At 35.2% G+C, this 23,294-nt stretch overlaps 1 protein-coding gene across 1 annotated transcript; it reads right to left on the bottom strand.

The window, feature by feature from the left end:
• Positions 1–2,332, bottom strand: LOC131940488 (proteoglycan 4-like). The gene is made up of 4 exons (XM_059299148.1): positions 2,297–2,332; positions 840–2,151; positions 504–743; positions 1–407 (listed from the first exon to the last, which is right to left on the bottom strand). Exons 1-4 carry the CDS (start codon positions 2,330–2,332, stop codon positions 1–3), a joined length of 1,995 nt encoding a protein of 664 aa, XP_059155131.1.
• Between the last annotated feature and the right edge of the window lie 20,962 nt (positions 2,333–23,294).

The following is a 23,294-nucleotide window of genomic DNA, read 5'->3' as shown; positions in this document are numbered from 1 at the left end:
TTAGGTGTTACAATCTATGTTGCCTGTGATGTTGTTGGGTCTGCTTGTTGTGGTGACTCTTGGTTTGTTGCCTGTGATGTTGTTGTGTATGCTTGTTGCGGTGACTCTTGGTTTGTTGCCTGTGGTAATGTTGTGTCTGCTTGTTGCGGCGACTCTTGGTTTGTTGCCTGTGGTGTTGTTGGGGCTTCTTGTTGTTGTGACTCTTGGTTTATTGCCTGTGATGTTGTTGGGTCTTCTTGTTGCGGTGACTCTTGGTTTGTTGCCTGTGATGTTGTTGGGTCTTCTTGTTGCGGTGACTCTTGGTTTGTTGCCTGTGTTGTTGTTGGGTCTGCTTGTTGCAGTAACTCTTCGTTTGTTGCCTGTGATGTTGTTGGGTCTGCTTGTTTCGTTGACTCTTGGTTTGTTGCCTATGTTGTTGTTGGGTCAGCTTGTTGCGGTCACTCTTGGTTTGTTGCCTATGTTGTTGTTGGGTCAGCTTGTTGCGGTGACTCTTGGTTTGTTGCCTGTGATGTTGTTGGGTCTTCTTGTTGCGGTGACTCTTGGTTTGTTGCCTGTGATTTTGTTGGGTCTTCTTGTTGCGGTGACTCTTGGTTTGTTGCCTGTGATGTTGTTGGGTCTTCTTGTTGCGGTGACTCTTGGTTTGTTGCCTGTGTTGTTGTTGGGTCTGCTTGTTGCAGTAACTCTTCGTTTGTTGCCTGTGATGTTGTTGGGTCTGCTTGTTTCGTTGACTCTTGGTTTGTTGCCTATGTTGTTGTTGGGTCAGCTTGTTGCGGTCACTCTTGGTTTGTTGCCTATGTTGTTGTTGGGTCAGCTTGTTGCGGTGACTCTTGGTTTGTTGCCTGTGATGTTGTTGGGTCTGCGTGTTGTTGTGACTCTTGGTTTGTTGTCTGTGATGTTGTTGGGTCTGCTTGTTGCGGTGACTCTTGGTTTGTTGCCTGTGATGTTGTTGGGTCTGCTTGTTGCGGTGACTCTTGGTTTGTTGCCTGTGATATTGTTGGGTCTTCTTGTTGCGGTGACTCTTGGTTTGTTGCCTGTGATGTTGTTGGGTCTTCTTGTTGCGGTGACTCTTGGTTTGTTGCCTGTGATTTTGTTGGGTCTGCTTGTTGCGGTGACTCTTGGTTTGTTGCCTGTGATTTTGTTGGGTCTTCTTGTTGCGGTGACTCTTGGTTTGTTGCCTGTGATTTTGTTGGGTCTTCTTGTTGCGGTGACTCTTGGTTTGTTGCCTGTGATGTTGTTGGGTCTTCTTGTTGCGGTGACTCTTGGTTTGTTGCCTGTGATTTTGTTGGGTCTGCTTGTTGCGGTGACTCTTGGTTTGTTGCCTGTGATGTTGTTGGGTCTGCTTGTTGCTGTGACTATTGGTTTGTTGCCTGTGATATTGTTGGGTCTGCTTGTTGCGGTGACTCTTGGTTTGTTGCCTGTGTTGTTGTTGGGTCTTCTTGTTGCGATGACTTTTGGTTTGTTAGCTGTGATGTTGTTGGGTCTTCTTGTTGCGGTGACTCTTGGTTTGTTGCCTGTGATGTTGTTGGGTCTGCTTGTTGCGGTGACTCTTGGTTTGTTGCCTGTGTTATTGTTGGGTCTTCTTGTTGCGATGACTTTTGGTTTGTTAGCTGTGATGTTGTTGGGTCTTCTTGTTGCGGTGACTCTTGGTTTGTTGTCTGTGATGTTGTTGGGTCTGCTTGTTGCTGTGACTATTGGTTTGTTGCCTGTGATATTGTTGGGTCTGCTTGTTGCGGTGACTCTTGGTTTGTTGCCTGTGATATTGTTGGATATTTCTTGTTGCGTTGATTCTTGGTTTGTTGCCTGTGATGTTATTGGGTCTACTTGTTGCTGTGACTCTTGGTTTGTTGCCTGTGATGTTGTTGGGTCTTCTTGTTGCTGTGACTCTTGGTTTGTTGCCTGTGATATTGTTGGATATTTCTTGTTGCGTTGATTCTTGGTTTGTTGCCTGTGATGTTGTTTGCTGTCTGACAATGGTTTGTCCAGCGTTTGTTTGACACGTATGTTTGACAGGCTTGTTGTCTGGCCGGTAATGCGATTAAAATGTTGACTTTTGTGTCTTGGAGAATTAACGGTTGTTAGTGTATGGGATTGAAGAGATTTTGGATTCTGTTTTAGTTCAAATTCAAGTCTTATTATTGCAATATACTTATACTAAAGACAATATACAATTATATTTGAACATTGTATTTTAAGGTTTCTTTTTAAAACTATGTTTTATACATATATCTCATAATTTTGAAAACATTATTTTAAATAAGTATGACTATTTATACTGACATCTATACTTATCTAATACCTTATATTTTAGGAAAGAGAACACATACATTGACATGTCTTAGCAAAGAGGTTAAAAAGACCAAAGAGTAAACTTATTGTGTGCGACATGTTATGACGCTATAGAATAATCACACATTTTTCCAAACATGCATAGACATTTTTAGGATGGGCTAGATCTAAGATTTTGACAATTTTGAGAAAAACAAGAATGTATTAATAGTTAAACTATAAACAGAAGACAAATGGTTAAAGTACTGACCATCATTGAAACTATTTTGAATATGTTGCTACGTCATAGCTTTGATTAATGTTTAAATACAGCTTCTCTAGCAAATAAAGAAACACTTAACTTTTAATACCTTTAATTATATAACTTTTTGTTTAAGCGTTTTACATTAGTCTGCAAAAAAAACATATTTTTACATGGTATGGTTCCCTACATTTGAAATAATAGAGGACAAGTGTATCTCTCATTACTTTATGTCTAAATGCTAAATACAATTTTATGAAAGTTTCTTTGTTAATTAAATGCACCACAATTTTATAGGTATTATTTTTTAAGTCATTAATTGTATTTTCATTAGTCATAAGCAAAGCATTACATTTTTGTCTATTATGTACTTTTTATCTTCAGTTTTTACTACTGCTTGTTCGAATGTACTAATAGGTTGCAAGTCAATTGCTCATCCAGTGCTTTATATTGCTATCTCAGAAAACATTATACTAATCAGTTTGTTGACTGCACTGCTTTATTAGAAACTGCAATGACATGATTATACTATCAATGATAATAAATCGCTATTTTAATTGGGTTTTTTTTTATATTTTTCATTGTGCTTCATATTTTACTTTAAATCAAATACACAGTATTACTAAAAATTTAAAAAAAAGTCAGAGAATAACTTCTGTTTTGCATGCATTGACATGTTTTTTTATTACCAGCTAATTATTCCAATTCAGTAATTGGAATAGAGAGAGTCAATTAAACAATTCACAGATAACAGCCAATCGACTCTGCTGAGTGTGTTTTGTTTAAATTATTGAATGGCTTTCTGTATTCACACGTGTTGAATGTTTAATTCAAAGGGAAATAAGCGAGTAAATCTTATATAAAGCAGGACACCATAGTTGTTTCCTATAATTAAGTTTCTTCCTTCTTCTAAAGACCTTACACCATTTTTTTTATTTATTTTTTTTACATTTTCCTTGCTTCTCTATTTTTCTAGTAATTTTTAGTTTGAATTTTATGATGTTTTTAATATTCTCAATCGGTGTAATACAAAAACTTTATCTGGCAAGTATGAAAGCGACAAGTTGGTTACCTACTAACACGTCCAATTAAACATCAGAAATAAGTTTTACTCTTGTGAATCTCTATCCGAGCTCACAAGCCAACGATAAACCCTGACATACTAAAGCTAACAGTGAGGCAATACGAAATGACTTTGTGAATTACTATTATGTTATTAGAAGAAACAAGTAATTAAAAAAAGTCTAGTGACAATTTTAGCGCAATTTCCTTATGTTATCTAAAAATAGCTCTGTCGTAGCGTAAATCAAGAGCAGGGTTAGTAAAACTATTGGTTAGTTATTAAAACGTTTTTTATTAATTTTTTTTTCAGTATTTTACATGTTTTATTTAGAATAGAGTAACATGACGAAAAACCATTTCGCGCCCAGCTACCGAACGTGATGTCGCAGCCATTGAACGTGATGGCGCAGCTATTGAACGTGATGACGCGTGTGGTGTGGTTGCATAAAATGCCTACTAATTCGGTCCAAATTTTAATTTATTAAAAAAAAATTTTGTGACCGAACGAAAGGATATTTTTGAAAACTTTCTTCGGCAATATTGTTCTAAAGTATGGCAGGAATCGATTGGTACATGTTTCAAGTCGCTAAGTGGTCTGGTTGCCGAGATATGGGCCAAAAACTGCATTTTTTCTAGGTTTTTTGGCTTTTCCGGGAAATCTATGAAAGAAACCCGGAATTTTTATGGCCTATGTTCATCCTCGTAACTTGCTTAACATAATTGCTTTGGAACTAGTCATCGATATTGCTTCGTTGAGGAGGAGATACGACTTAAAGCTGCGGACACACATTCATCCATTCATCCATCCATCCAGAAATGACGGGTTAATAAACGCAATTCTCCAGAATGGAAATTGCGCTAAAAAAATTACTATGGTAGTTTTTTACTGCCTTGTTGAAATACATTGATTGTGTCGCTTAATATATCCAATACTTACCAAACAACATGCATTCACATATATAAGTAAATAAACAAGAGATTGCATCAAACACTCAAATCTAACCGAATAAAAACGTGCTTCGTGGCTTTTTGTCTTCCCGATAAGCTATGTCTATTGAATGTATCTTGATAAATATTGTCTTGGTCTCTAGACTGACTACATCAACAGCGATGTCAAATTGTATGGAACTGAACAGAACCTTAAACAAAATCCGCAGGCGTTAGAGAATAAGGTGTGATCATGTCATCAAACAGTCACATACTTCCCACACATGTCTGAGTATTGAAAAGATTATGTTTTATTTTATATAGGCATAGGAGAATAGGTGGGATCATTCTATCGAATGCAGATAATGGGGACCTGTTTGTCGCTTCAGACCTGTAATTTACAGCCTCAGTTTGTTCGTTTTAGTATTACACTATCCTTCATCGGCTCGTGATGACTAATACCCATTTGCAATAATAATACTTCTGTCTGACATATAATTTCTTTTATTTAAAATTATTATAATATTCTAAATTGGTAATAAAAATGTATACCTGTTTACACTAAGTTGTTAGCTAAGCTTTGAAATAGTATCTATTAAAGAACTTATCTTTTGTGTATATTAGATGCATAGATTAATTTTAATCACTCTGATATATAAAGGGTGCAGACTAATAGTAACACCCAATGGCTCAGAAAACATTACAATATTTGTACAAAATGGAAAACAAAACTGATGTATCGATAGTCAAAACATAAAATACCAATACTTATTTCATAAGTTAATTGTTTTCCAGTGGAACAAAATGAAGACGTCGAAAATAATAACTAGGCCTATATTATAAATACGAGCCGACCCGCGGCATATCATACGCCGCTATTTAGTTGTTTTATTTTCTACTTTTCAGTAATTCATAATTTGTGAATTCGACAGTACCAATGCTGGCACTGAAAATATTTGCTTTACAACACTATCAGTTGGTCGTTAAGAATGATACTACCCTCACCCTACTTTCCCCCAACCACTACCCTACACCCCCCCCCCCCCCCCCCGTGAAAGCAGCCTCCTCTTAGTTTACCTCCCCTAAGTTTAAAATCGTTTCAAACTAAATTATCTGCTCCTAAGAGCCGTCACTAAACCCGGCTCTACGAATGTAAACATTAGCGTGAACCACAGCTCACCAGACCATGTAGGGGTGGGGTTGGCAGGGATCGCGCTTACAGCTTGTTTTCTAGCATCTCCCAAGAGAATTATATATAAAGATGGCTGTTCTTCGTTAACATCATCACAATACTTTATTTAAAATAACTTGATCTTATGTAGTTACTGCACATTGATACATGCTCGCGAGCCGCAGGTTGCCGACCCCTGATTTAGGGAAATTATAAACAAGAAGGCATACTTTATTAATGCTGACTTATTCACACCTTTTGAAATAGAGTATTTAATTATAATGCCGTGTTGTATATTTAACTTGCGTCGCACTTTAATCAATATATATATATATATATAGATCACAAAATTTTAACATATTTTTGTATATGTAATTTTAAAATACAGAGTTATTTAACAGACAAATCAATAAGCTTCATTAGTTTATATATATGGCAATACATTTCATTTTAACTATTTTTATAATGGTTGTCTCCCTTAATTATAAATTATTATGGCTGAATTTACTGATATATTACTACTAGTGACTTTTCTGTTGATAACGACTGCTAACACCAACGTATGGGGCTAGATCTGATGTCCAATGAATGTGTTCATTTTTATTCTTAAACAGTTTTGACATGCGTGCCTGCTTCTATAGCTATTACATTTAAAACATTAGCTGGGTAATTAGGATGCTACAGTGATTAGCATTAGGTTTACGTGTTTGGAATTCACATCAAACATGAAATTATTTTATCATTTAATTTTAAATTGTTGTGATTATTTACAACTTTTTAAAGTTGTTAAACTTAACTTGCAATAACAAGCTGGGTTGCAAACAACATAATGTCATTTCAGTGGTCACGAATACATTCCAACCTGACTTACTAAAAAAAGATCAGCTTTATCTTTGAAGAGACCAGAATCTCTCTACAGACTGGCTTTACCACACCAGAGACCAGTGTCTCTCAACGAAGCCGTCTGACCATACATCATACCATTCTATTTCAATAGATTACGCGTACCATACAACATACCATTCTATTTCAATAGATTAGGCGTACCATACAACATACCATTCTATTTCAATAGATTAGGCGTACCATACAACATACCATTCTATTTCAAAAGATTAGGCGTACCATACAACATACCATTCTATTTCAAAAGATTAGGCGTACCATACATCATACCATTCTATTTCAAAAGATTAGGCGTACCATACAACATACCATTCTATTTCAAAAGATTAGGCGTACCATACAACATACCATTCTATTTCAATAGATTAGGCGTTCCATACAACATACCATTCTATTTCAATAGATTAGGCGTACCATACAACATACCATTCTATTTCAATTGATTAGGCGTACCATACAACATACCATTCTATTTCAATTGATTAGACGTACCATACAACATACCATTCTATTTCAATTGATTAGGCGTACCATACAACATACCATTCTACTTCAAAAGATTAGGCGTACCATACAACATACCATTCTATTTCAATTGATTAGGCGTACCATACAACATACCATTCTATTTCAATTGATTAGGCGTACCATACAACATACCATTCTATTTCAATTGATTAGGCGTACCATACAACATACCATTCTATTTCAATTGATTAGGCGTACCATACAACATACCATTCTATTTCAATTGATTAGGCGTACCATACAACATACCATTCTACTTCAAAAGATTAGGCGTACCATACAACATACCATTCTATTTCAATTGATTAGGCGTACCATACAACATACCATTCTATTTTAAAAGATTAGGCGTACCATACAACATACCATTCTATTTCAATTGATTAGGCGTACCATACAACATACCATTCTATTTCAATTGATTAGACGTACCATACAACATACCATTCTATTTCAATTGATTAGACGTACCATACAACATACCATTCTATTTCAATTGATTAGACGTACCATACAACATACCATTCTATTTCAATAAATTAGGCGTACCATGCAACATACCATTCTATTTCAAAAGATTAGGCGTACTATACAACATACCATTCTATTTCAAAAATTTGGCGTACCATACAAAATACCATTCTATTTCAAAAGATTAGGCGTACCATACAACATACCATTCTATTTCAAAAGATTAGGCGTACCATACAACATACCATTCTATTTCAATTGATTAGGCGTACCATACAATATACCATTATATTTCAATAGATTAGGCGTACCATACAACATACCATTCTATTTCAATAGATTAGGCGTACCATACAACATACCATTCTATTTCAATAGATTAGGCGTACCATACAACATACCATTCTATTTCAATAGATTAGGCGTACCATGCAACATACCATTCTATTTCAAAAGATTAGGCGTACCATACAACATACCATTCTATTTCAATAGATTAGGCGTACCATACAACATACCATTCTATTTCAATTGATTAGGCGTACCATACAATATACCATTCTATTTCAAAAGATTAGGCGTACCATACAACATACCATTCTATTTCAAAAGATAAGGCGTACCATGCAACATACCATTCTATTTCAAAAGATTAGGCGTACTATACAACATACCATTCTATTTCAAAAATTTGGCGTACCATACAAAATACCATTCTATTTCAAAAGATTAGGCGTACCATACAACATACCATTCTATTTCAAAAGATTAGGCGTACCATACACCATACCATTCTATTTCAAAAGATTAGGCGTACCATAAAACAAACCATTCTATTTCAATTGATTAGGCGTACCATACAATATACCATTCTATTTCAATTGATTAGGCGTACCATACAATATACCATTCTATTTCAAAAGATTAGGCGTACCATACAACATACCATTATATTTCAATAGATTAGGCGTACCATGCAACATACCAGTCTCGCTCATTAGACTAGGCTTACCATACAAAACAACCAGCCCCTCTCAATAGAGCAGGCTTACAATTTAACACACCAGCCTCTCTCAATAGACTGGACGTACCATACAAGAGACCAGCCTCTCTAAATAGACTAGTTTTGATATACAAGACAGAGGCGTAGCGAGGGGGGGGGTGCGGTTTGCACCGAGTGACACCATTTAGGGGGTGACACCAAGGCAAAAAATAGCAAAATATATAGAGAAAAATGTGGAAAGGGGTGCAAATCGAAGGTTGGGGGGGTGCAAATCGAAAATTTGAAAGTTTGTCCCCGGGAATGGTCGCTACGCCTCTGGGGGGTGGCACCATTAAGTGCCGCACCAGGTGACACCCGACCTCGCTACGCCACTGATACAAGATACCTTATTCTAATAACAGACTAGTATTTCTATACAACTGACGAGCCTCTCTCAACTGACCAGACTTACCATACACGACACCGGCATCTTTCAATAGACCTGTCTTACCACACAAGATTCCAGCCTTTCTCAACACAACACACCAGTCTTACCATACAACAGACCAGCCTCTCTCAACACAACACACCAGTCTTACCATACAAATGTTCAGCCTCTCTCAACCGACTGGTCTGACCTTTAAAGAATTCAATGTGGCAGTTATTGACATGTCTTTTTTACTTCAAAAGCAGTTAGCAGTTAGTTGGCAATCGCTAAACTTGGGTCGCATCCCTAGCCCCTGACCAGATTACAAGGGCAGATGTAGGATAAAAGCTGTCAAATTTGAACACATGCAAGCACTTAAACCTGTTCTTTCTTTAGACATACATAAATTCTATGATGATTTGCCACCTTTTGTAAAAAAAAAAAGTTCTACTAAATTTGTAATGCTTCTAGTTTTTCCTGTGATTTTTGCATTCAAGAATGAATAAAAAAGAAGTAAATATGTGTATTATGTATATATATATATATATATAAGTAAATATTTGAATTATGTTGTATTATATATATATATATATATATATATATATATATATATATATATATATATATATATATATATATATATATATATATATATATATATATATATGTTACGGTCAAAGCCCAAGGTCGGCCAATGCTAGGATTGGCCGGCAAATCCGCGCATTGGCCAATATCGCCTCCCATTGGTCGGTCAAAGTCTGAAATAGCTCTTGATTAGATGATCATCTGGCTAGAGACGACCGGCCAAAGTCCGAATTAGAAGATCATGAGCAGATTTTTGTTTTTTTTATGCCGTAAGGATCATGAAATTAAGTCTTTATTGATCATTAATTAAAGTAAATGACAGAAACATTCAAATTTTTTATTGTACTATAGTCTCAATCAATCAATATTATCATTTGTTACAACAAGTTGAACTTTTATGGCATTTAGAATTACATAGCAGCTTGTTATTTTCACACTTGCAGCGATTTGTTGTGCACTTAGTTGTTCAATTGCAGCGAGTGTAGCCTTGGCCCCAAGTTAATGATTGTGAAGATGCGATGGTTCGTAGTGATTTTTCCTCAGTGCCAACTGACGAAAATAAGAGCAGTTTTTCGTGAAGAATTGAAAACTCACTTCTAGCATGCAGTTGTTTTAGAACACCATGTTCCGTTCCTAATTTGTAGAAACCGCCCTCGACGCTCATGACAACTGCAATCACGCTTCGGCGATCACCGTGACCTCTGTCAACATCTGGAAAACGGATGCGTACATTGTCACCCACTTCACCATCTTTAAATTTTGTATTTGATGTTTTAAGCATCTTAGCACCTTGAGTTTGCAAGCCAGTATGAGCTGCTGATCTGTGTTCCATGATGTCTTTTTTGTTGTGACACAATCTGCAGGTAATGTTCCCTCCGTACCCTTCGTCTGCTTCATTGGGTATTCCACTTATAGCATGGACATCGTTGCCACAGGATCCACAAGAATGAGCTGCACTACAATGTTTTTCACAAACTATATAGAATCTGTTGGCCACATTATTGTCAAGCAACTGGTCTGGACGTTCCGCCACGGCAGTAGATGTGTTAGCTGAGGATGTCGTTGCATTTATGGCAACCTCCATTTCTTGTTCAATGTTCTCAAAATCTTCCTCAGTAACTATTTTATCGAGAGCCCATATATGGAAACTAACATGGATTTACATTTTTTTTCTTTTGACAGTCATCTGCTATGTCTGTCTCATGGTCTGACAGCCCTTTTGATCCATGTCGCCTTGCATATAGAATGCTATGCAAACAAGAGCTAAACAATACGTTGCTCTCAATAAAAACGCACCCAGAATAATGAAAATGCGATCACAACTTAGTCTAGATAGAACATTGGCCAGGACATCCCGGCCAATTTGCAAAGTACGCTGTCAAGTTTAAGCTCTTCGGACTTTGGCCAGTACGTCCCGGCCAGTGCGCGCATTGGCCGGCCAATGTACGAAATACGATCTTAGTGCTAAGTTCTTCGGGCTTTGGCCAAGAGAGTCGGCCAATGCGCGGATTGGCCGGCCAATCCTGGGTTTGGCCGCACTTCGGGCTTTGACCGTAACATATATATATATATATATATATATATATATATATATATATATATATAATTAGATAGATATATATATATATATATAGCTATATATAGCTATATTGATTGCGGTAATAGATGTCTGCGGCTGTATTATATTGCCATATTGTCTGCGGCAATAGATTATATGTAACTTTATTTCAGCGGCATTATTTGGAATGTTGCCATATTTAATGAAGCAATAGATGATATGTAACCTTATCACAGCGGCAATATATGATATGTTATCATATTATCCCCGGAAATAATATATTAAATGTTGTGATATTGACTGAAGACATAGCTATGTTATCATATTGACTAACGCTATATATGATACCTTATCACACTAACTGCGCATGCCAATACCTCCACGGTATGTCTGCCATACGACATGCCCCAAGCTTCGCATGACTGATCACCGTCTGCATGTCATGAACTTAGGGCCTCTTGAACGGTGTGTCATGTTAACCTTAACGCTTCAGCGATTCCCCAGACAGCGTTTATGCCAGATTTTTTGTCCCCAGTCTTTTATGTCGGCCATACGGATCATGTTGGCCATGGTTAGCATGCGTGATTGTATGTGAATTCATACACTACCCAAGTTTTTGATTAGCACGTCATTACTGTCCACTAGACGTTTTTAGTTTTGACAAAATTAAAGCACACCACATTTGTTTTCATCAGCGGGTGCCTTTATTTTTTTGTATGTGAATGTATAGCCTATGTTCCGACAAACTGTAAAACGCGTATATTTTTTCTGTACACTGTGCTTTCTGACGTACTGGTTTTTTATTGATTTTTTATTCATGTAATCGTCATTATCGGCTTTTTATAGGATGTGATTTCAAAAATTAAATAAACATTGTTCTTTCTGCTCGTAATCAGAAACTCGTAGGCTTCATAAGTCAGGCTCAGACTTTCTACCAAGCGAAGGCCCCCCCCCCCCCCCCGAAAAAAATTCTACCGCTCCCCCGAACGAAATAAAATGTATATAATTTATATAGAAAATATATACTTTTAACAGTGTCCGCCCCCCCCCCAAGAAAGTCTACCGCCCCCCCCAGAAAATTTCCAGTGCCCCCCCCCCCCCCCCGGAGAAAAAAGTCTGGAAGAAACACTGGTCAGGCTGTAGTTAGGTATTGTCATCCTTACATTTTATTAACACCCGCGTTCTAATTTTAATAGGTTATTAGTTAGCTTTATGCAGCGGCGTAGCGAAGGCGGGGCGGGGGGTGCGGATCGCACCGGGTGACACCATTTGGGGGGGGGGGGGGTGACACCATGGCACTGTAGTTCCGCCCCTGGTTGATAGATGATATCTAGCGAAGAGCATCAACAAAAATATGTTACCTTACAGTAGTTGATAGATGGTATCCAGTGAAGAGAATAAAAAACAAATATCTTATCTTAGAGTAGTTGATAGATTATATCTACTGAAGCTTAACAATAAAGGTGCATTACCTTACAGTAGTTGACAGGTAATCGCAACGAAATCGTATTAAAAATGTCATTTATTTCGGTAGATGACAGATAATTTCAATAGACAAAAAAAGTGTGTTACCTTACAGCATTTAACAGATGGTATTTGTCTAATCTCATCAACAAAAATGTATACTGTAGTTGAGAGAATATATTTTGCATAGATCATAAAATGCGTTTTTCTTTTGCGTATTTAGTTTGAAGGAGTGTAGCGCCAATAACACACCACGTCATTGTCTAAACCTTATTGACCTTTTAACAAAGGCTGCCATACTCTAAATTCACGTTTTTAAATGTTACTAGAACAAGTCTGAAGGACTTGTTTGTTTGATTGGTTTGCTACACTTAAGTTAGTGGAACCTAACTACATCCACTGCTTGTATGATCTAACTACAACAAAGTTTGTATGACCTAACTACATTAATGCCTGTATGACCTAACTACATCCAATGTTTGCTTGACCTAACTACATCAATGTTTGTATGACCTAACTTCATCCAATGTTCATATGACCTAACTACATCAATGTTTGTATGACCTAACTTCATCAATGTTTATATGACCTAACTACATCCAATTTTTGTTTGACCTAACTTCATCAAATGTTTGTATGACCTAACTACATCAATGTTTGTATGACCTAACTGCATCTGATGTTTATATGACCTAACTACATTCAATGAGTGTATGGCTTAACTACATCCAATGTTTAAAAGACCTAACTTTATCCAATGTTTATAAAACCAAAATGTATCCAATATTTGTATGACCTGACATCTTCAATATTTTGTACGACCTAACATCCTACAAAATATATACATAATGACCTTACTGCACCCTATGTGTATGACCTAACCGTATAAAATAACATATGACTTAACAGCCCCCCCCCCCCAACCCCACACGCCCAATCCCTTTTAACCCGCTACATGTCTTTATCACACGGCGTTTCAACACCGTGATACGAACAAGCTAAACATAGCACTACACGCACGAGTGATCATGCATGACTTAACATGCAGCCAGATAATTATGCATTACATGCTGGATATCTTTACCCCGTCTTTGAGAGATTACAAAGAGGCTCTATGCGCCACATATTGTGTAGACATATGTAGTCTCTTCTTCGGGATGGGAAGGGGTCGGTTAAGGGTGAAGTAGAGTGGTGGAGAGAAGGGGGTAGACGTCGTCTGATTCATGCTCAGACTAGAACTGTAACTTTTTTTTTCTAATGTTTGGTGAGGTTAATCTAAGGGTTAACAATTATTTTAACTAAAAGGTTATTTTTTATTAAACACATCATGTATCATATTTAGAAATAAAAAGTAAGGGGTTCACTTTATTTCTAAATGTAGATACAATTTTTGACAGCTTGGCCATAAAGAATTACATTTGTTAACACTGAGTTTGTTTTTATTTCCGATTTTCAAAAGTGTAGCTATATTCATACAGAATATAACCTCGAAAGCTTCATATGTAGTTTTTAGATCTTTTAACAGGATACTTTCTTTTAAATACACTAATAAAAATAATCAACTAATCAAACTTTGATGATGAAATACACCCAAGCAATCATGATTCTCTTCAACAGCGTTAACACCCTTTATTTTGAATTTTTTTTTCTCTGCTGACTTTTTCCACGACACAATTATTAAGCTGTCTTTATCTTGGTCTGTCTTATTGATATAAAATTATAAATATATATATATATATATATATATATATATATATATATATATATATATATATATAATGCCGTTTTTCTACAATCTAAAAATATGTCTCCTCCGTAAATTATTTCTAGCTGACCGAGTTTTTACTTTGTCGCAGACGTGTAGGCTAATCAACGAACCGTGAAAGACACGGGCTCTAAGAACTGCTTCACTAAACTACAGCACACTGCGCTTGTTGTGTTCTGGGTCACCATTGGCAAATGTCCATTTCTCAACGTTTGAAAAGTTCGACAGTACGCAAGGAAAGCTCAAGTTTTGACAATCAGATTCTCACATCCCAACTCCAGTCATAATTGTTAAAGTGTCTCTAGATATATTTTGTTTAGATTTTGTCAGATAAGTATTGATCAATGCTAGAAATAGATTCTGCATTTCGGATATACCTGATTATTAAAAGATTTAGCTTTGAGGTAGTATTAGCCAGGTATATGGTTTGTTTAATAACTAGAGATTGATTTGAAATGGGTTGTGAATCGACGAAAATAGTTGGGTTTTTTTTTTACCCACTAGAGATAAAAATCGTTAAGGCGAATTAAAAAAAAAAAAAACTTCGTCTGTCAACATTTTGCCAAATTTCTTATCTAAAGAAAGTCTTTCTAACAACTACAGAGAAGCTTAATTGAACTAGGAGTTATTACAGATTTAACTCGGTCAGCCAAGTGCTGCGTAAATATTGTCAGCTCCCAATTGACTCGAGTCGTTCAACCGTGTTAAAGAAATTAACGTCACCGTCTGTCTGCACAGGTAATGTAAGACCAATGGCTCCACAAAATCAATTTTTTTAGCAGTCGTCATACAGGTTGGTTTATTTAATGTTGGCGTATTCTGTATTTCTGGTTTTTTATGTATGTCGGCTTTTTCTGTATGAAAGATTAAGCAGGCTTGGTTAAGCGTAAGCAAATTAAAACCCGCCCTGTATTGAATTATAGAAATAACTTCGTGTCTCAAGACGCCAAATTTGGAGACGTAGGAATCATACGTTTATTATAGATGACAAACATAATCTAAATATACATGCGTAAATTATAACGTTATATAAAATTTAAAGAACAGCCAACTAGTCTTTATATATATGCAAACATATACATATATATATATATATATATATATATATATATATATATATATATATATATATATATATATATATATTTATATATATTTATATATATATGTATATATATATATATATATATATATATATATATATATATATATATATTTATACGTATATATATATATATATATATATATTTATATATATTTATATATATATGTATATATATATATATATATATATATATATTTATACGTATATATATATATATATATATATATATATTTATTTATTTATTTATTTATATATATATACTTATCTATAATATAAGCGGGCTGAGCGTGTGTCAGTCCTTCCTTCCTTCTGTCATCGCTATAGCTTTTGGAACCATAAAAGTAAACATTCGCACCATGCTGTGCTTTTCAGTGCACCGCAGTGTCTTATTAGAAGTAATAGAGTAGGGTTTGTTTATATAACGACATAGAGCAATTTTATAAATGACACTGTGTTTACTTTTTTGCATAACGTTATGAAAATATTAAATATTCGCATATTGCTAAAACATATTAAAAAGATCAACGTCAAATATCATTTTAGTTTATATTCCTAGAAAAAATGGATACATTTCCATAAAAGTAGGTCGAAAAAACTAATTAATTCAACTTTTTTTTGTGGTAACTTTTTTCAAGGGAGGTAATTTGAAAATATATTTAACTCAACAATAATTTAAGTTAATCTTTTTTGTATTACTACCGCATTGATTAGTATATGTTAATGTTCATAATTAAAAGAGAAAAATGTTAAGATTATTTATATTATTTTCTAATTAGTCTATGATTTCTCAAAATCACTATTTTTTGTTTTTGTTTTTTGGTGTTAACAGATGGTGAAATTTTATAATTATAGTATAGAGAATGCTGGAAAGACTCTCTCTAGGCGCGGACGCCTGGGAAAAGCGTGTTTTTCGGTGGTAATTCTAATTACATTGCCAATGTGTTTTCTTAGAACCATAAAAGTAAACACCACTTGCCGTACATTCATTTGCATCGCATTGTTTTATTGTAAGTTATGGAGTAGGATCTATTTATGTGACTTAAATCTTTAATGTTGGAAAGGCTCTCCTTGGGCGCGGACGCCTAAAAAAGCGTGTTGTTTGGTGGTGATTCTAATGTTGTGGTTGTGTTGTTTTTTTTTGGTTGTGTTGTGGTTGTTTTTTGGTTGTGTTGTGGTTGTTTTTTGGTTGTGTTGTGGTTGTGTTGTGGTTGTGTTGTGGTTGATTTTTGGTTGTGTTGTGGTTGTGTTGTGGTTGATTTTTGGTTGTGTTGTGGTTGTGTTGTGGTTGTGTTGTGGCTGTGTTGTGGTTGTGTTGTGGTTGTGTTTTTGTTGTGGTTGTGTTGTAGTTGTGGTTGTGGTTGTGTTGTGGTTGTGTTTTGTTTGTGGTTGTGTTGTGGTTGTGTTGTGGTTGTGTTGTGGTTGTGTTGTGGTTGTGTTGTGGTTGTGTTGTGGTTGTGTTGTGGTTGTGTTGTGGTTGTGTTGTGGTTGTGTTGTGGCTGTGTTTTGGTTGTGTTGAAGTTGTGGTTGTGTTGTGGTTGTGTTGTGAATGTGTTGTGGTTGTGTTGAAGTTGTGGTTGTGTTGTGGTTGTGTTGTAGTTTTGTTGTGGTTGTGTTGTGGTTGTGTTGTGGTTGTGTTGTGGTTGTGTTGTGGTTGTGTTGTGGTTGTGTTGTGGTTGTGTTGTGGTTGTGTTGTGTTTGTGGTTGTGTTTTTTGTGTTTGTGTTGTTTTTGTTTGTTTTGTTCTGTTCCAAAGTTGGTACATTTAAAAAAGATTTACCGTGGCGGAGCACGGGATGCAGCTAGTCTATAATATAAGCGGCTAGGTAGTGTGTCAGTCCTTCCGTCATCGCTATAGATTTTGGGACAATAAAAGTAAACTTCGCACTATGCTGTGCTTTTCAGTGCACCGCAGTGTCTTATTATAAGTATTAGAGTAGGGTTTGTTTATATAGCGGCATAGAGCTATTTTATAAATGACACTGTGTTTACTTTTTTGCATAACGTTATGAAAATATTAAATATTTGCACATTGCTAAAACATATTAAAAAGATCAATGTCAAATATCATTTTAGTTTATATTCCTAGAATAAATGGATACATTTCCATAAAAGTAGGTCGAAAAAACTAATTAATTCAACTTTTTTTGTGGTAATTTTTTTCAAGGGAGGTAATTTGAAAATATATTTAACTCAACAATAATTTAAGTTAATCTTTTTTGTATTACTACCGCATTGATTAGTATATGTTAATGTTCATAATTAAAAGAGAAAAATGTTGAGATTATTTATATTATTTATTATTTTTTTCTAATTAGTCTATGATTTCTCTAAAATCACTATCTTTTTGCTTTTGTTTTTCGGTGTTACGAAAACAGATGGTGAAATTAGACTTTTTGAGAATAATGGAAAGGCTCTCTCTGAGCGCGGACGTATGGGAAAATGTTTTTTTTAAATATTCAACTCACTCTCAATAATTTAAGTTAATTTTTTTTATTACTTCCACATTGATTATTACATGTTAAGTATAATAGAAAAAATGTTAAGATTATTTACACTATTTTCTAATTAGACTATGATCTCTCAAAATCACTATTTTTTTGTTTTTGTTTTTCGGTGTTAACAGATGGTGAAAATTTAGAATTATAGTATAGAGAATGCTGGAAAGGCTCTCTCTGGATGCCTAATAAAAGCGTGTTGTTCGTTGGTGATTCTATTGTTGTGGTTGTGTTGTGGTTGTGTTGTGTTGTGGTTGTGTTGTGGTTGTGTTGTGGTTGTGGTTGTGTTGTGGTTGTGTTGTGGTTGTGTTGTGTTGTGGTTGTATTGTGGTTGTGTTGTGGTTGTGTTATGTTGTGGTTGTGTTGTGGTTGTGTTGTGTTGTGTTGTGGTTGTGTTGTGGTTATGTTGTGGTTGTGTTGTGGTTGTGTTTGTGGTTGTGTTGTGGTTATGTTGTGTTGTGATTGTGTTTTGTTTGTGTTTGTGTTATGTTTTTGTTTGTTTTGTTGTGTTGTGGTTGTGTTGTGTTGTGGTTGTGTTTTGTTTGTGTTTGTGTTATGTTTTTGTTTGTTTTGTTCTGTTCCAAAGTTGGTACATTTAAAAAAGATTTACCGTGGCGGAGCACGGGATGCAGCTAGTATATATATATAGATACATAGATACAGGGATGGAGAATGAGAGAGAAAGAGAGAGAATGAGAGATGTTTTTTTACGTTTTTAGTTATTTTCATCAACTTAATTACATATGTAAGTAACCCAGTTTCTAGCGGCTTTCTTTAAAAAAAGTTCCTATTGCTTACGCTTTTTAATTATTGACTTTACAATTATTAAATGCATGTTGACAAATATATCATTTTAATTGATTGAGCGCGTTTTCTTCATTTGCAGTGTAATTAAACGTAATTATATACAGGCTTATACATCCAACATTTCTTAAAAACATAAAATGCTAAGAACGAAATAATATTACCTTCATATGGAAGGTATTTTACAAGCCATTGGAAAAAACATGATTTTTATAACAAATGCAAAAACAAAAACAAAACAGATCAATATACTATCATCAATCAGTATTCAAATTGGATAATGTGGACTGTTTAGTAAACCGTTTTGTAAATAAACAATGGGGACATTTAACGTTCGGAAGGTTAGCCTAAGCCAAAGCAAAATGAAAATTACTTAAACTTTAAAATAGAATAGAATCTCGTAGAAAAAAGAATTGCGCACAAACGAACGCCAAAACAAAATGTGAATAATAGTGCGGAATATTATTATTTCTTTATAAATTTACATGCTTTTTTAGAGAAATCGGAAATGGCGTAAATTACTACTTCCGGTCAACGGAAATTACTTACATGTGAAATTTCGTTTATCTATCTGAAATAGTACTCAAGTTACAGGCTTTTGAAAATTTCAAAGTAGGAAAAGTACCACTTCCGGTTATCGGAAATCGCTCTAAAGTTGATACGAATCTACGATTTTGATAAAATACTTATATATGAAATTTCATTAACCTAGCTGTAACGGTACTCAAGTTATCGTGTTTACACACACACACACACAGACAGACACACAGACAGACACACAGACATACGGACAAGATTGCAAAATTATGTTTTTCCGTATCAGTGAGATGTAAAACGTAGAGATTTGTAAAAATCTCGATTTTTTTTTGCACGATTACAGGACTTTCTCTATACTTCGTATATACGAGAAAGTAAAAAAAAAAAAACAACCTTACAAACATTATTAAAGGATATACCTCTACTCTCTTGTTGTGTAATATCCACTTAGTACTTATAATAACTGAAAAGGTAGATAATCAAACGTGAAGACGGCCAGCTAACAGGAAAATGCCATGGAAATGACCATTTACTTGATAGAGCGCATTAGACCACGTAAAACACTTGTCAAGTCCCAGAAAACTCCCAATACTCCCAATACTCTAGCCAATACTGAGATTGTATTTGCCTCCATGTTACCATCTGAGGACCAAACGGTAAAAACCACTATTGACAGTTTTCTACTTTTGAGAAACATGGGATATTGTGTTTGAGATCCTTTAATATTTAATGTTGGCATGATTTTAAAATCCTAAATATTGAGGGGATCGTGGTGGCCAATCACCCGCCCACCCCCCCCCCCTTCACAGTTACCCTCCCAACATTTCCCCGACATTACCCAAACCACAAACCTAACTCCAACTCTAGAACTATATCTTACCTTAAACCTAACCTAAAAGTATCAGAAAACCCAAGGTTATGGTCTCTCCTGAGATTGTATTTGCCTCCGTGAAAAGCCTTATGAAAAACACAGTATATAAATCACAGTTGCCACAGTTTTCAACTTTTGAGAAAAGTTTTTTTTTTGTGTTTGAGATCTGCTGTTCCATTGTGGCATGGTTTTTAAAATCCTAAATTTTGAGGGGATCGTGGTGGTTTTACGCTTTCGTATTGTTATATGCGATAGATATACACGTCTAGTGCTACATACATATGGCACTAACTCCACATTTTCATAATGTTGACATCTGCAGTTTGTTCCGTGTGGTCTTTACATTAAATGTGTTTTATCTAAACGGGCGTTTAGTACAAATCTATCAACAAGAACACCCGACCTAAATTTAGCAGGACTGGATGGGTTTAACCTATGTAAGTTTTGTAAATGTGTGGAATTCATTGGTAAAATGGCCTGGGAAATTTTTAAAGTGGTCCCAACATCAGTTTAAAAAGTTCATTGTACAATTAGTGTTTCTTAAACCATGAATTGTTCGCCTCGGCAGGAAAGAATGCAAATGGTAGAATGAAGATATATCCAGAAATTATGTCTTTTAAAAAATCAAAACACTAATAGAAATATTACAGCACAGTTCATCGAGGTCAGGCGGGATTTTCTGCGGTAGGCCTGCGGGGTATAGGACATTACATCCCCCTGTAAAATATCCCCCCCCGAACATTTCCTACAGACATTACCCACCACAGCAATCACCTCCCTGACAATTACTCTCCTCAGTAGTTACCCCACCCCTTACTACCTATAGTCCTAACCCTAATTACACATTAAGCCATGAACGAGGCCGCTTGGTTATTCTGGGAGGAAGGTAATTGACGGGGTAATTGATGGCGCATAAATACTCTGGGGATAATGTCAGAGTGGGATGTCCGGGGGGGGGGGGGGTAATTGACTGGGGAGGGGGGGGAGTTAGTGTCCTGTTCCCAGACCACCCCTGTTGTGTAAAAAATATAACAGTTAACTTACCACCCACAGGTAGAGTGACAAGCTGAACACTCAGTCAAAGATCTCTTTGGGTTGATCGTAGACTCATTCTCATCATATTTATAATTTTTGTATACAGCTCTCCATAATGTGAAATTAAACTTCCCAAACAGCATCTGGAAGATTCTAAATAGCGGAAAATAAGTTCACTTAAAAATAGGTAGTTAACGGTTTTACAACTGCTGCGAGTATTGTATTTTCAGAAGTCATTTTTAATCAACATCCTGTGATTTAAAATTGCATTAATACGTTGATTGTTATGCAACTAGCCCAGGTTTTAAAACTCGTCTTTTTTATTCTCGAACATCCGAAAAGCGTTATTTATACAACATGTAGTAAATCAAAATGCAAGTGTATGTTTGCAACTCCGTAACGGTGAAACACATACATACAATTAGTACGCAAGTGAATTAATCATTGAACTTGAAAACGTTATGAAATAACTCAACTTTTGTATGTTCATATAAGAAATGAAACCAAAGTTGAGCTTAAGAGTATATAAAGTAATATTTTTGCTGAATTTTCAACAGATAATGTTTTCAGAAATGTTTTCCTATTATTTTTTCCGGTGTTAATGATAGGTCTGGCATTTAGGAACAGGATTTGAATTACAACGGATCATATGCTGTCTAGAATCTAGAGACCGTCTGAAACGTGTGTTCACTGAATGCCATTAGCCAATCACAGGGCATGTTGAACTACAGGTATGTTGGTATCACGCCAGGTGCAAGCAGGTAAGTCAATGGCGTGTACATGTACAGTAGCGCGAGACGGTTACAGCATATTACTTCACACACTTGAATTCAGGTTTAGGCGATGAGATGAATATTAGGTTTTCCAAGTATTTTTACATCAATTCTATAAATTCTTAATCATGTTGATCTACATAGTGATGTGTTGTTTCTTTATATTGGTGAACAATACAGGTAAATATGTTTTTAAGATATCATGTATTTAAATATATAATGCAAAGATACAATTTAAATGCATGTATGCATGTATATATATATATATATATATATATATATATATATATATATATATATATATATATATATATATATATAATATATATACATATATTTATATAAATACGCATATAGATATATAGATATATACGTATATATATAGAGAGATTGCTATATAGATAGAAATAGAGAGAGAACAAGATAGTGATGGGGAGAGAGAAAGAGAAAAAAAGGTCAAACCGCTAGTTCTGTGTACCTAAACTCTAGAAAATATATATTACAGGAATATAACTTGACAAGACAAAAACTTAAAAATACATTATATACATTTTTGATCCTATTTTATTCTAGTGTATACATAGACACCTTCTATAAAGTCTATGACCGTGGATATTCAGGAACTTATATTTTTGTCGAGCAAACCGGTCGAATCTATTTATCGTTTAAAGTGATACACGTTAAGGTAGTTAATGCGGTGTAGTGCGGCGTGGTGCTATCCGATTCAGTCTGACAAAAACGGCTGACTAGGACTCGATGTCTCCTTTTGGGTACAAATAACAAAATAAATCAACATTATTTTTTTCAGTAGCAAACACCTGCTTCAAACCCTATTAATGTTTACCTTATAGTAAAACATAACAATGGTATCAGAGAGGGCAAATCCAATTTTAGTCATGATCAGATATATATTGTTAGAAAGAATGGAAGTGCTTATTCCGCGATACATCAACTCAATTCAGGTCCATAATATCTAGCAAATTTAGCCAAGAGCTGGTTCAAATAACAGGAACCCATCATAACTGGGTTCCGGTCAATACACCCCCTGGATAACAACCCCTGACCGAGGTTTATATAATGAAATAATAACGACGATGAGAACCAAAACAAATTTTAATTAAATTGAATTTATGTAATTTTGAACGACTAACAAAAGAGTTTCTACCTAAAAGTTTGCTATAAGAAAGTCAAGGAGTGACCTTGGTTGTATTTGATCACAGATCGGGCACCTGCAACACAGTAGAAATAGATCTTCCACCTGTGGAAGTTGTGAAGACAAATGTAAGAGATTCACATGCTGTT

The sequence above is a fragment of the Physella acuta genome, unplaced genomic scaffold, assembly GCF_028476545.2.
Source record: "Physella acuta isolate Inbredline_101_S28 unplaced genomic scaffold, ASM2847654v3 ptg000319l, whole genome shotgun sequence".
Lineage (NCBI taxonomy): Eukaryota > Metazoa > Mollusca > Gastropoda > Physidae > Physella > Physella acuta.
The sequence above is the reverse complement of the archived record's forward strand: the minus strand, read 5'-3'. Positions and strand labels throughout refer to the sequence as shown.